At 46.8% G+C, this 14860-nt stretch overlaps 1 protein-coding gene across 4 annotated transcripts in view; it reads left to right on the top strand.

Moving 5' to 3' along the window:
• Window positions 1–14860, top strand: part of SLC11A2 (solute carrier family 11 member 2) — a 358374-nt gene that overhangs the window by 254260 nt on the left and 89254 nt on the right. For all 4 annotated transcript variants that reach the window (XM_078688843.1, XM_078688844.1, XM_078688846.1 and 1 more), the window contains 2 exons: window positions 5416–5574; window positions 6011–6097. In XM_078688843.1, the coding sequence (XP_078544969.1) occupies window positions 5416–5574; window positions 6011–6097 (246 nt within the window). The remainder of the gene's footprint in view (window positions 1–5415; window positions 5575–6010; window positions 6098–14860) is intronic.

Below are 14860 nucleotides of genomic sequence, written 5' to 3'. Positions count from 1 at the left end.
GTGCACTGCCTTGAGACATTGAGACTTTTTGAATGAGCTATGAGTGTTTGCCAGGAGGGCACTCCAACAGATACTGAGCATCAGAGCATGGGAAGGCCTGAATCCAAAGGCCCATGCAACAACGGGAGCAGACTTGATTGGACAATAGAAGCCTGCCAGAAAGGCTTTTTGAACAGACTCTGGGCATAGTTGGTTTCACAAGAGGTTTCCGTGTGATTGTATAGACTAAGTGTTAGGAGAATGATTTTATTATTCAACTGGCATTATTTTTAAGTAGTATTCTGTTTAGTAAAAGCAGAATAAAGTCCATTTCCTGTGGAAGAGTATCCCCTTTTCACCTCAGAGCATTAATGAGGGTCACCACTGTTTCACTTGAACATATAATAAATTACAGAAAATGCATAGGAAAACCTACAATGTTACTAGATAATTTTAGAATCTACCTTTTGCTTAGGGTTGTGAAAAATTATGATTTAATTTGTAATAGCGGTCACTACTTTGTCTATATGTTCTTAATGACGTGTTTTCTAGTGTTTTTTAAACATGGCATTGTCTTTTATGGGTGGGATTGTTTTTGCTGCCCAATTCACATCTGTACCCACCTCCCAACCTATGTCTCTTCCTACTTCTACTTCTTTGCATTCTTTCCAGATTTTACCTGAACATGGACTAGTTAGGAGGTCAGAGTTTACTGATAATTCCTTTTGTACAGTTTCTGCATTTACATTTACATTTCACTACCAGTTAGTAGTGAACATCACTAATTGTTGGGTGTGTGGTCTTATACCACATACTACAGATAGAGGCATTCCTATTTGGTCCTGCCATATATGGCCTTTGTGCTACTGCGTGTGTAAGGAGCCCTGTCCCGAGAGAGTTGCTAAGTAATAGGATTATGCTTCAGCAACATCTTGAGGATTTGATAAATATAGACCTGGACTCAGACTAGCGTGAGTATAGGTTATTGCCTATGTAAGGGCAAAAGGAGCGTCTGTCGTACTGAAAATTCTGGACTCGTGTAATAAACTTTGTCGTAGCATGACGATTTTTATATCAAAAGACCGAGAATAGCTAGTACTCTATGTACAAGCATTTTCGTCATATTCCAGTAACGATTTCACCTCGAAATCGTCATTTTTGTCCTGACCCTTGGCTTCCATTTTGTGTACGGCAGCCATTTTGTGGGTTGCCCTCACATAGGCTAAATTCGATTCCAAAGGACACGTACACCTTAATTGACTTTTCTCTGACCTGGGCAAGCTGAAACCATTGCCCCAGGCCGAACCTGCCCGACCAGTTCCTTTCCCAGTGGCCAAGCGAGATAGCATCAAGGCACAACATGCCATAAACCTTTTCATCGCACACACACACTGCCTATCTTACTTCCATCTGTTCCTGCCTCCACGAGCTATTTATGACATGGGCTGTGATCTTACTGTTTTGGGTTTATCCGGCCTTGTCAGCTAGAGAATGTACGCATTATGTGGACATTGTTTATGGCCTGGACTTATCTTGAAAGTGGGTTTGTCATCATATAGTGCTTTGTGTGCACGTCCTGGGAGTGACCAACAATAATGTACTTCAAAGAGAAAATGTGTGCCTAGGGCATAATAAATGGTATAAAAGGTCTGTGCTGAGACCATTCAGCAGACTACCTCATCCACTTGCTACGGCTTCTGGGTGACGTGGCCTCACTATGTTAAGTTTAATAAAGATGTCTTTTCATATTTTCAGAGTCTGTGCCAAGTTCTTGTTATATTAGTAAGTATTCCCTGAGAGCGAAATTTTCGAGTTCTTCATCTGCTGGGGAAAGACAACATTCTCGCTGACCTCCTCCCACAAGTCCTCATTCCCTACTTTCAGAAGTGTGGGGGGGCCTTCCACAAATCGATCTGTTTGCCAAAGTCAAACGTGAAATGCTCATACTTCGCCTCCAGGTACCCACTACCACTATCCAAAGGCAACACACTATGGATAAGCAGGTCAGGGATATTTGCCTGCTCTTTCCACCTCCCCCTCTCATTCCATTTCTGGTTCGGAAACTCAGGCAAACATCTCACACCATGATCCTTGAAGCTCCCACCTGGGCATGTCAACCCTGGTTCACAACACTACTAGAACTCTCAGTAGTCCCACACGAGAAGCTCCCCAACAGGTCGGACCTTCTCACATAGCATCAAGGACAAAATCAGACATCCGAAACCCAGGATGCTCAATCTAGCGATCTGGCTACTGAGGTCATAGAGTTTGGTTACTCAAACTTGCCACCAGAATTTATGTACATTCATAAACAAGCACACAGACTCACAACTAGAGCCTGTTATGCTGCAAAATCGATTTTTTTTTGCTACTGCCAACCTAAACAAATAAATCCCATGATGGCCACAGTGCAGGAAATTATTTGCTACCTGCTTAATTTACAAACATCCAATTTAGCATACACTTCTGTTAGATTGCATATTGCTGCAATAGCTGCCTATCTCCAAAATAAGCAGCATCTATCCCTCTTCAAAATGCCAACCATTAAAGCGTTCATTTAAGAACTCAAACGAGTCATTCCACCTTATTGTACTTACCAGACTCATGGGTCCTTCTTTTGAGCTTCTTCACTAATGCCCCCTTAAATTTATTTCATGGAAAGTGGCATTTTTAGTTTCTAAACCTCACTCAGGCGTGTTGCTGAGCTCCAGGCATTAACATTACAAGAACCTTTATTTCAAATGCATAAAGATAAACTGGTTCCCCACACTAAACCTACATTTCTACCCAAAGAAGTCTCTTGCTTTCATCTCAACCAATCCTTTGAGCTTCCATTTTTTTTCCTAGGCCTGATTATGAAGCAGAAAGAGCGCTTCATATCATAGATGTAAAAAGAGCACTCATTGTCTACATAGATAGAACAAAAACCTTCAGGAAAACAAAACAATGGTTTGTAGCCTTTTCTCCTCCTCATAAAGTAACCCTATATCCAAATCGGGCATAGCTATATGTATAGTTAAATGCATTCAAACTTGCTACATTAAAGCCAAAATACCTTTATCTGCATTTCTCAGAGCACATTCAACTCGTAAAAAAGGAGCAACTATGCCTTTTTTAGGAAATATTCCCATAGCTGACATTTGTAAAGCAGCTACATGGTCTACACCACATAAATGTACTAAACTCTATTGTGTGGATGTTTTAGCACTGCAACAAGCCAATGTAGGTCAGGCAGTTATACGCACCGTTTTTCAGACTACTGCAACTCCCACACATTAGCCACCGCTTCGATAGAGGGAATGCTTTACAGTGTATGCAGAGCATGTGTATCTACAGCCACGCAGGTCTTCGAACGGATTAGGTTACCCTATAAGCATCTGTTCTTGGCATGTAGTGCTGTAGATTCACATGCGCCCTTCCTCCTCCCCATACGCTTGTGGTCATTTTAGTTACTTTTCATACCTCTCTGATACATTTACATTTAACATGAACAGCTCTTCTTACACTCCTTTCTCACCCGCCTCCGGGGAAAATATTCTAATAAAGGAGTCAATGCCCATGCGCAATATCACTAGAGGAGTATCTGTATCTCGTGAATCGAATGACTTCTTCGAAGAAAAAACAACTTGCACTACTCCGAACCCAACACTAGATGGCAGGAGTAGTCAGAGCATGTGAATCTTCAGCACTATATGCCGCAAACAGATGCTTACATGGTAAGTTACATTGTCCATTTTATGAAAGGAGGAGATAAAACTGTCAGCCGTCACTGCACATGCCTATATGGAATGCAAACATTGTATTAGCTTGTGTGATGGAGGCACTCGATTAAATGCAAAAAAGTAAGTTGCCCATAAATGAAGATGATCAACCAAGAACCTTAGAAGAAATTGATGGGATTTAACATTGTGGACCTACCCTAACTGACAAGTTTCAGGGAATGAGATAGGTTGTCTTTACCTCCTCATCACTTGAACTGTTGCTAAATCAAAATTATGAATCATGTGTGATTTAGGACTACTCCTAAATCACACATACCAACCGTGAAAATGTTTTTCTTTTAATGATGTAGTGTTTTTTCATATCATGGTTAGAAGCAGATTACAATCTTGTACTTCCCAGGAAAAATATGTATAGTAGATTACAGATAGTTCCACAATTAAGAACATTTAGAACACCCAAACATTCTGCTCTTTGTCTGCCATTATTTGTTTACCCTTGAGCCCAACACTCCTGTGACAGCAAGAGAACAATTTGTGTTTTTATACCCTGAAAATGTTAGTGCTAAGCTTATGGGCCATATTGAATTCATGCTCTTGACATGCCCATCCTGGATTTAGGTGCTCCACTCATCGCCGGAACCAAGAAATTTGATCACATCACCCTGATTCTAAGTGAACATCATTTGCTTCCTCTTGAAATTAGAATATAATTTAAAATGTTCTGTAACACCCATGAAGCAATTCCACATTGCATCGCCTGACTACTTGAAGAAGAAAAATATGAGCAGCTAATGCCAACTTTTCCTAGAAATCCTCAAAATGAGAAAAAGTAAAACCCGCCACAAAGCTTTCTCCTGTCTGGCACCAAACCTTTGTATTTTTCTCCCAGACTCTTTCCTAATTACTTTCCTTCCAGAAAGAGCTGAAGGCTCTCCTCTTCAGAGTCCATAATAAAGATTAAAAGTATTACTTAGTATGTGATGCTGTAGGAGCTCGAGCTGTGTCAAGCTGTGGTTGCGTTCCCCATTTGAAGGTAGCGGTACTCTCGTGATTCCAAACGAGTAGCACGGGCTGGCTCTGAAGCTGAATACCATGACTCTTCTGCGACAGGGCCGCTGATTTCAAATGGTGAGGCCACTGAGATCCAGCGACCCTGGGAGGAAAAAAATTGATTGATTACCTGCTACTGATTTTTACCACGTTGGATGCCTGGCCAGGTAAACCAAAAACATACTTTGCATCAAGGATGGTTTCTCTTTGCTGTTCAGAAACACATCACTGTTTTGGATTTTGTTTCTGAAAAGCATGAACATGGTTTGCTTTGCATCCAACTGTACTGAAACTGCATTTCTCATTATAGTGGATGCACTCTTTGTACACGTCATGCAGGTATGAATCCCTAAATAGGTTGAGCGGTCTTCCATCATGAAGTAGAGATGAGAGTCTCTGTTGATTCTGCCGATGCCTTAAATAAGACTGACTTTTTCTCCTTTTACCTCTATACTACATTTTCACTATCTTGTACCAATAATTAATTGTTGCATTTTTTTCTTGCAAAGCATTCTGCTACCATGTGGCCAGATCCACTCCACCTCCTAACTTTAACAGGATAATAAATGTACCCATTATATATCCTACTGAAAGAAAATTGTGAACACTGTTATTTTTTAAGCTTTTAAATCACTCCTCCTTAAAACAATGTTTTGCTTTGCAGTCAAGAGATGTGAATCGATCGAGTAAGAAGGATGTCACAGAAGCCAACAAGTACTACTTCATTGAGTCGACTATTGCTTTATTTATATCTTTCCTTATCAACGTCTTTGTTGTCTCGGTGTTTGCTGAATCATTTTATGGCAAGACCAATGAGCAAGTGGTACGTTTTCCCTTTGTTCTTTAAATGCATTCTTACAGTGTTCTAGTTCCGGACACAAGGCCTTGTCCTGCCTCTTATACCTCTCCCATTCCATTGTCCAGTTTTCTTGCCCTAAATGTTTAAACACCTGCCTCTTTGAGGTCCTCCTTTGGATATTTTTAATACATTTGTACCATTTTTTCAAAAGTGATTAGTGCTGCATGTTCTTATTTACATCTGTGAGAGTCTAAAAGGATGTCTCTTAGAACAAATGCCGCTACCGGTGTTTTTTTACTGAATGATAGAAAGATGAAACAAATCTTGCAAGGGTTTGATGATATAATAGTACATAAGTAATGCAAATGCATTTACTGGAACCTTCTTATTGTGGTCTGTGCAGGACTTAGTTTGAATTTTCTAATTACACATCTGCTTTTTTCTTTTTTCTTTTCTCTAGTATGAGGTTTGTTATAATGCCAGCAGTCCATATTCAGATTTATTTTTTAACAAAACTGGTCAGCTGGAGGTTGATATTTACAAAGGGGTAAGTAAGTGTCTTTTCCTAATGTTTGTAATTGCATTTTAGCTCCTTATGTTTTCAAATTGGAAAGGTCCAGGTGTCACTAGTTCTTAACTGTTAAAAAGGCTATCCGAGTCCAGTATTAGCTGACAGCGATGCACACTTTTTTTCATTGTGTGCTCATACCCTTGCTTGAAAACTGTGTTTTGAATGATATTTCTATCATAGTAGTTGGGAAAGCTTTTAATGTTTCCAGATACATGCAAGCTTTGGTCTGTGATGAGGCACACCTGTTTCTCAAAGTTTAAAAAAATAAACAACCAGTCAAGGTTTGATATGATGACCGCATCAATTGCATGAGGAAAATAATTTGTTGCATTTACTTGCCGCTTTTATTTTATTCATTTTTTTTTAAACAAATTTTATTGGGTTTTTGTCATAAAAAAGAGACATCAATTATAACATTTCCCATATCTCCCGATCATATGCAAGTGGGCTTGTATAAGAGAGTCCTAACTAGCGGCCCGAGTACGTACAGGGTCAAAGGTATAAATTCACAAAAGGGGCAGTCCTACCAAATTTGGCCCTGGAAAGTCCAGAAAATGCTAAAGTTAACTCCCCCATCCCCCTCCCCAGTTCCCACCATCGGTACATGTTGAACATTGAGGTCATTGTGGTTCTGAATCACAGGAGCCGTCAGGTAAGGGATCATGCAGTGCACCTGTCACGTTACAGGGGAATATTCTATTCGTAGTGTTAGTCTTCCGGGTCGTGTTGTGTGTCATGGTCACGTAGTGTTTGTACCAGGGCCTCCCACGCCTGCGACATCTCCAAAGCCTTTTCATTCTGCAGTCGTCACGCCAATTGAAACCTCAATGTGCTTTCCCCACTAGCCCATTTAAGGAACTCATTGCGCCATCTAGCACTTACTGGACCTGTCTGTGCTTTCCAGTGTCGCGTAATTTCGCGCTTCGCAAGAATGAGCACCAAGTCTATGAATTTGCTTGTGATCTTATTTTTAGGGGTGTGCGGAAACCAATGGAGGACCCCAACCGCCATGTCAAACCTCAAGTCTCGCTCTGTCACCTCGTTGAGAGTATCACTCACTGCTTTCCAATAGAGGTCTAAACTAGGGCATGTCCATAGCATGTGGTCAAGCTCCACACCAACTACCTTGCTTCTGGGGCAACTCGCTGAATCTACATCAAAGTATCTCCTGATCTTTCCCGGGGTCAGGTATGCCCTATGAAGGATATAGAAGTGGACTAGTTGAAATCGCGCATTGCGCGTGCTCGTCCAAGCCCGTCGCAGCAGTTGTGCCCATACTGTCTCGGGAGTTTCTCTCCCTATGTCAGCCTCCCATTTACTCTTCAGCGTCTCTAGAGGAGGCAGCCCCTCGTGAATCATTCTGGAGTACAGACACGTAACTGCTTTGACCGTTCCCGCTGCCATCATGGTGTATTGGCAGGCCATCGTCATTTTTGGCTCGTCGAGCCCCCCCCCCTCCAGTGTGCCTGAATTGCGCGTGTGAGTGCTGAATGCAACAGAAGTCTCCTCTAGGTAGGTCGTGGCGATCCAAGAGCGTCGGAAAGGACAGTAGCGTTCCGCCTTCATAAAGGTCTCCTAGGACATGGATCCCCGCCTCCTCCAAGTTCTGCAGCTGCGACCAGTCTCCGCCATGGGGCAGTGCTGTTAGCATCCCCAGCGGGATTTCGGGGGCATATGGGTGGGACACGCCCGCCCTACGTTGTGTTCGGTTCCAGCATAATCTGATTGTTCGCTCCTCTTGCGTGAGGTCACGAAGGACTAATCTCTGTTGCATTGCTATATAAGAAAGGACATGTCTAGGTATTCCCCGGCCCCTCCTATCCTCCGGACCTCTGAACTCGCGTGCTATTTCCTGGGTATATATCTGCAATTGAGCCGCTAAATAATATACTTCAAAGTCGGGACAGCTAACCCTCCCTCCGGTTTAGGTCTCATCAGCGTTGTGAGAGCCACTCTGCGTCGGCCCGTTCTCCAGAGGAAGGACACCATCAAAGATTACAGGAGACGGAAGGTGGCAGGAGGGATCCAAACGGGAAGCGTCCTAAAATAATATAACAGTCGTGGGAGTGCCACCATTTTTAGCAGCGCTATTCGACCCGCTACCGATAGCGGGAGTGTGGCCCAAAAGGACATACTACCCTTCAGTGCTCTGATACTGCGAGAGATGTTACCCTCCAACATATCAGTTGGGGTGTGATAGATATAGACCCCTAGATATTTCAGGCAGCTGGGTTCCCACCTGATTGCCCTGATTGTGGTGGGCTGGACCTCCCCTTTACGTGCTGGGAATAAGCATGTCTTAGACCAGTTTACTTTGAGACCGGAAATTTCACCAAAGGTGGTCAACAGGTCGTCGGCTCTCACCAAGGCTTCATCAGCATCCTCTAGAAAGAGCAAAAGGTCATCAGCGTATAACGAGATGAACTGTTGCCCCGTCAAGCTCCGCAATCCCCTATAATGGGTCCCCGTGCGGATTGACATTGCGAGGGGCGCCACAGCCAGCGTAAACAACAACGGGGACAGGGAGCATCCCTGTCTTGTGCCTCTTTCTACTGAATATTGAGGCGATATCAGTGCGCCCGATTTTACTCTAGCCGTCGCCGAGGCGTACAGCACCGCAGTCCACCGCAGATACCCCTCACCCACCCCATAGCGCCTGAGTACCTTGTGAAGGTATTCCCATTCGAGGCTGTCTAATGCCTTTTCTAGATTTACCGATAGTATCATGGGGTGGGGGGCCTCTACGTTGTCTTCTTCCAGCAGTCTTATCAGTGGGCGTATGTTCATAGTGGTGTTGCGCTTCGGTATGAAACCCGCTTGATCCTCGTGGACCAGTGTGGTCATATGTCCTAAAAGTCGGGACGCTAGAATGCTACTCAGGATTTTGTAATCCGTAGTTAGCATCGACAACAGTCTGTAGGACGTCGTATCGGTGCTCTCTCTACCGGGTTTATGTAGAGGGATTACTAATGCTTCGCGCATAGTCGGCCTATTTGTTTTGCCTCCCTATAGACCACCAGCAGACGTGGAGCTAATATGTCCATGTATTTGGCGTAGAATTCAATGGGCAAACCGTCCAATCCCGGGGTTTTATTACGCGCCATCTGTTTTATGGCGCAACAGATTTCTCCGAGGTCTATACCTTTACCCAAGTCCTTTGCGTGTTCAGGGTCTAACACCGGAAAAGGGAGCTCTTCAAGGAACTGGTCTATAGCTGGATTGTCAGCCAATAATTTGCTCGGATATAGAGTTTCATAATAAGTTGTGAAGCTACGCAGGATCTCAGGTTGGGTGTACACTTCGTCGCCCTCGGCCGTGTGTATGGACACTATGGGGGAGCTTCGTCTCATGGGGTTGGCGAGCCACGCTAACAGGGCCCCTGACTTGTCTCCCTCTGCGTGGAACCTAGCTGTGTAGGTATTGTGGTCAAAGCTACGAAGCCTTTCTACTGCCACTGCCACTGCTTCTTTTGCCGCAGTGCTCTGTTCCTGCAACTCGGGGTGACCAGGTCGCAAAAGTTCCATTTCCCGGAGTTTCTTGTCTGCCCTATCTAGGTCGTCCAAGAGCACCCTTCATATTCCCACCTTTTTGCTAATGCAAAACCCTCTGATTACCACCTTGAAGGCATCCCATTCTGTCGCTCTCTCTTTAGTCGTGCCATCATTCTCTTCGAAGTAGTGGGTTATCCTCTCCTCTCAAGTCTTTATGGAAGAGTGGATCGTCTAACATTTCTGAGCGTAATCTCCAGGTAGGAACACAGGAGGCGCCCGGGAACCACTTCATAGTAATCAACAATGGATTGTGATCAGACAGGGTTCTCGTTAGATATTCCGTTCTCACAATCGTTGGTATTAACGTTGAGGAACACAACAACGCGTCCAACCTTACATGGAGCTCATGCATTCCAGAGAAAAAGGAATAATCTCGGCCGTGCGGGTGCTGAGCGCGTCAGATGTCGGTTAGACCCCATCTTGATTGTCAGTCTAGCCTGCCCTTTGCTATGCGGTGCGCTGGGGAGTCCGCCAGCGGGGGGTGCGATCTGTCGAGGGCAACATCTAACACTGAATTGAAGTCTCCACCTAGTAGGAGAGGTCCCGCCAAAAAGTGGGCGAGGGAGCCTGACAGTGTCGCGAGAAAGGTCAACTGGTCTACATTGGGCGCATAAACGCTGCAAATGTTAATGTCCCTGCCTCCCCGCTATGGCGACAAACCTCCCTTCAGGGTCCACCACCTGCTTGGCAACCTGAAAAGGGACTCCAGCTCTGATCCTAATTAGTGTGCCCCTCGCATATGCTGAATATGTAGTGTTGTATACCTGGCCTCTCCATCTGTGCTGTAGTGCTATCCCCTCCTCCCTCGTTAAGTGTTTCTTGTAATAATGCTATCTGGACCCCCCTGCGCATCAGGTAGGCATGCAGTTTATGACGTCTCGTCATGGTGTGTAGTCCCCGCACATTCCAGGTGATGCATTTCAAGTTAGATAGTTCACCCATTGTCCCACAGTGTCCCGTGTCCACTTCTCCCTCCAACCTCTACGTGGGCCAAGTGTGAAAAATCTCCAGCACCGATGGTGAGCCCTCCCCCCAACAAGGAAACATTCCCCAAACCTCCCCCCCCCCCCAGAACAGGACCCAAAGATCGCAATCTAGTTCCCATCCAAACACTCCCACAAAAAACTGTCTAAATGAACCCAACGGTAGTCACCGCAGGTGTGCCTTAAGGGCAATAAGGGGGGGTCGAGTACCAACGGGAATCCGCCCACGACCCGGGTCTCCTGTGAGTGATCGAGCCTTAAATGATCACCTGAAGCTGGGAGCTGCTCCCACCCTCCCCCTGTAAATGATCAAGCAGCCGCCCCCAGTGGGCAGCAACCAGTTCGCCATTGCCTGTGTTCCAACCTCAACAGCTCACCAGGAGTTCTCATTGTTTGTCTAGTATTCCTTCAGCCGTCTCTGGGGTGACCGTGGGCATCGGCACACTGTCAGTTTCTGAGTCCTCAGTTTCGGAGCGATTATCGCCCTTGCCGGATTCTGTCTCCTCCGTCATCGGCGTATCTTGTGAACCTGATATGTTGGACACCACCTCCAAAACACCTCGCCGCTCCGCCGCCGTCTCCAACAGAGAAGGTCGCCCCAGTCCTCTACGTCTATTGCGTATCCGCCTGGACTTCCGTCGTGGCAGGCCCTCGGATACCGTTGCAAGATGTGAGCCAAAGCCGTCCTTGCCGGCTCTGTACAGTTCCAGCCAGCTACACACTTCTTCTGGGGAGTCAAAGAATTTGGTAGTGTCATCAACGATTATCCTGAGTCTAGCCGGGAATAATAAGGAGTATTGGATGCTCTCGTTTCTCAGCTCCCGTTTGACCGTCAGAAAAAGGAGGACCGTTTACGCTGAGTTTCGTAAGTATAGTCCGGGAAAATATTGATTTTACTGTTCTCCAACTGAAAGGGACCGTTTGATCGAGCATTGTGAAGCAACAGGTCTCTGTCTCGGTAGTGCAGCAGTCGTGCAACCACTGGGCGCGGAGGGCAGCCCTGCTGCAGCGGCCGGGACGGGACCCTATGCGCACGTTCCAGCGTGTAAAAAGGGGACAGTCCCTCCGGCGCCACCGCCGTTCGGAGCCAATCTTCAAGAAATCTAACCATATCTCCTCCTTCAATTTTTTTCCGGTAGGCCTACGATTCGGATGTTGTTCCGGCGGTTGCGCCCTTCAGTGTCCCCGGCCCTTTTCTCCAATGCGTCTATTCGGTCCAGCCCATCAGTCATGGTGGCTGAGAGGGTTGTTTGCGCTGGTTCTAGGGTGCGAACCGTGCTCTCTACCTCTTTGACCCTATCAGAAAGCTTGCTGTGATCTGCTCTGAGCAATCCAAACCCCATCGCCACTTGCGCTATGTCCTGCTGTAGCGCCGCACGGGTATCCGTTATCGCCGTCAAGATCTTGTCCAGTTGAAGTTGTAGGTGTGGATCTCGCGGCGCATCGAGGTCCGGTTGATCTCCCCTGTCCGGCATCTCTGTGTCCGATGGGGCTTGCGTGGAGCCCTTGGTTCCTTTCGTTTTCCCCTGGGCTATAGCGTCATCCAACGTTGCCCACAACGAACAGGGGGGAGTCGCCCAGCAGCAAGCGAAACCCGCCGAGGGCCACCCCGGTTAGCAGACACTCCGGTGGCCGCGAGGGACAGGCCCAGCTGCGCGGAACTCGGGCTTGAAAGAATAGTCATCAGCAGTACGCCGGCAGACCACGACAGGTATAACCGGCCAAGACGGCACCGGCCAGGAACCCTGCAGACGTTGGGCGCATTAAGGCCTCGGCGGGGGGCGAGATGACCCAGTGGGGGTCTCCATGCAGCGCGGTAAATCAACCAGCGTTAGCTGCGAGGCCAGTGTCAGGAGAAGTTTTCCAGTCTCACCCACCACCGACTGATCACAGGGAAGGGTCCGCTTGGGGTAGCTCGCAGAGTCGGTAGTCCTCCGGCTTTATGGTAGTATCGCCACTGCGCAGGAGGCCCTCAGCCTGCGCCGACCCGCACCATCAGCCCCTCTGCGCCACCAGCATGTGTCCCAAAGCGCAGCCGTCTGTGGACGTGCTTCCTCAATGGTGCTCCAGGCAGGTGGCGACAGATACCTCGCTCGCCGCAAGAAGCCCTCCGTCCACGTCTCCGCCTTCACTGTCGTACGGGGGGGGGCCCGCAAGGGCGTCCCGGGGCTCAAGGGGCAGCACGCCGATCAAGAGGGGCCCCTCAACAAGGCTACAGGGTCACCTGGCACGGCAGAGCGCTCACCTCGGTGTTCTCCTCAGGGTCGCTCAGCTCCTCGTAGGGACCCCTGGCAGTTCATCCGGCTCTCCGGTCGCCTCCACAGCCAGTATCCAGACCAAGCGTGGTCCGTCCACAGCCCGCCTTAGGGGGGGGGGGGGGGCGGGATGCATTCTGCCATCCCCCTCTGACACCGTCTCAAGCCGGCCGCCGTCTCCGCCCCAGTTCCGGCCCAAAGTGAGGCCGCGGGAAGCCAGTCACCTCTCGCTGGAAAGAGGGAGGCCGATATCCCAGCCTGGCCCCGGCAGCGGAAGGTCCTCCCCGGCTCGGGGGCACGTCGTTCAGCAGTGCTGCCTCCTACCCGGCCAGGCGGTTATCGTCGCCACTCCTGTCTCGCTCCGCTTCGTGGCCGCCGCCCGGCAGGGTGTTTCGCCCGGGTTCGCTGCTGCAATCAGAAGTCCTCTGGGTCTCCAGAGGCGGACAGAGCCCCCGGCGGTTTCTAAGTCGGAGGGACTCCGCGGGCGCCATCTTGGCCATCCGTCCTCGGCACCCCGGATCACTCGCAAAAGCTCGGGACACTCGACTGTAGGGTCGGGGAGGGGACGCCCCGCTGCCACGTCGCAGGAGGAAGTCTCCGCCGTCTTTGTGAGGGGAGACGGGGCCCCCAGCGTTCAACTATCAGGATAATACCGGGCTCGATCACGGAGCCCAGCGCGCAGGCGACCTCCACCATCGGCGCTCAAGCCACGCCCCGCCGCTTTTATTTTATTCATTGTATTTACTTTTACGTTTTCATAAAGTGTTCATTCACCCAAGGGTATCATGCTCTAAGTCGAAAAATGACTATGGAGGCACACTAAAGAACTGTACCTGGTCACCAACGACAAGATATCTAGATCACTGACCTAAGTAGCCAGGTTTTCATTACTTCTCTGACTTTTAAGTGATTTGTTTCTTTCCTAAGCTGAAGTGGACGTGCAACTTGAGTGCAAGGACTAAGAATTAGGTGCGTCCTAAGTTAGCACGTTTAAACATGGCAACATCCAACAGCACCGTTAAGTTGATTGCATAATTCTGTGGGGATGTTATGGGACATTCCAACTTGTAATGAACTTTTTTTTACCTATATAAACAGTTTTATGGGCAAGGGAAAGTGTTTTGAATTTTCCTCTCTCTGCTGCTGGCACCCAGTGAAGTTTCTTTAAGCCAGACGAAGCACACACATCTTTTCAAATTCAAAATCAGCCTGCCAGCAGCATTCTGAACTTGTTGCAGTTCTAATAGGTGTGTGCATTAGACCTCGGTATAATGCATTGCAGTAGTCCAATCTGGTAGAGATTAATTTGAATTTTTTTGGGGGGGGGGTTTTAACTAAACAAAATGTTTTTGAAGCTATGTAGGTGGTAAAAACAGATTTTTCGCATTGCCCCAATTTGTGCATATAAATGTAATTTTGATTCCGGAATTGTTACTAGGTTTGTTGTTTACTTATTGCACTGGAACAGGTTGTACTACCATTAGTGATGGCCAAAAAGCGCACTCCCAGATGTGAGTTTGTCTAAAGGGTTATTATTCCCATTTAATTTTAGCCTTTTGTGAACTATGCAACATTGATAAGACAAGATTTCAATTTTGAAGCTAATTGGTATCTATGTGTCATTGTCTCTTTTCCCACAATTAAACATTTGAGTTTAAGAAATTCTATATGCTATTCCATCAGAATTTCTACTTAATTTCATAAAAACAATCCAACAAAAACGTAATGGCGTTTGTTTTTGTGAAATTCTGTTTTCCATAACTACAGGCAAATCTTGCTGTATATTAATATGTATGCATTTTTTCGCAGTGCTAGTAAAAATAAATGTGGCTCAGAAATGTTATTTGGAAGAAGTGAACTAATAATCAGGTTCGCAGATTCCTTACCAAAGTTGTGTAAATGGCTTTAGAAAACAATGCTTATTGCCTTACACTCCAGCAGGATTTGACA

This window comes from Lissotriton helveticus, chromosome 1_1, assembly GCF_964261635.1.
Source record: "Lissotriton helveticus chromosome 1_1, aLisHel1.1, whole genome shotgun sequence".
NCBI lineage: Eukaryota > Metazoa > Chordata > Amphibia > Caudata > Salamandridae > Lissotriton > Lissotriton helveticus.
This window is presented reverse-complemented; position numbering and strand designations above follow the sequence as displayed.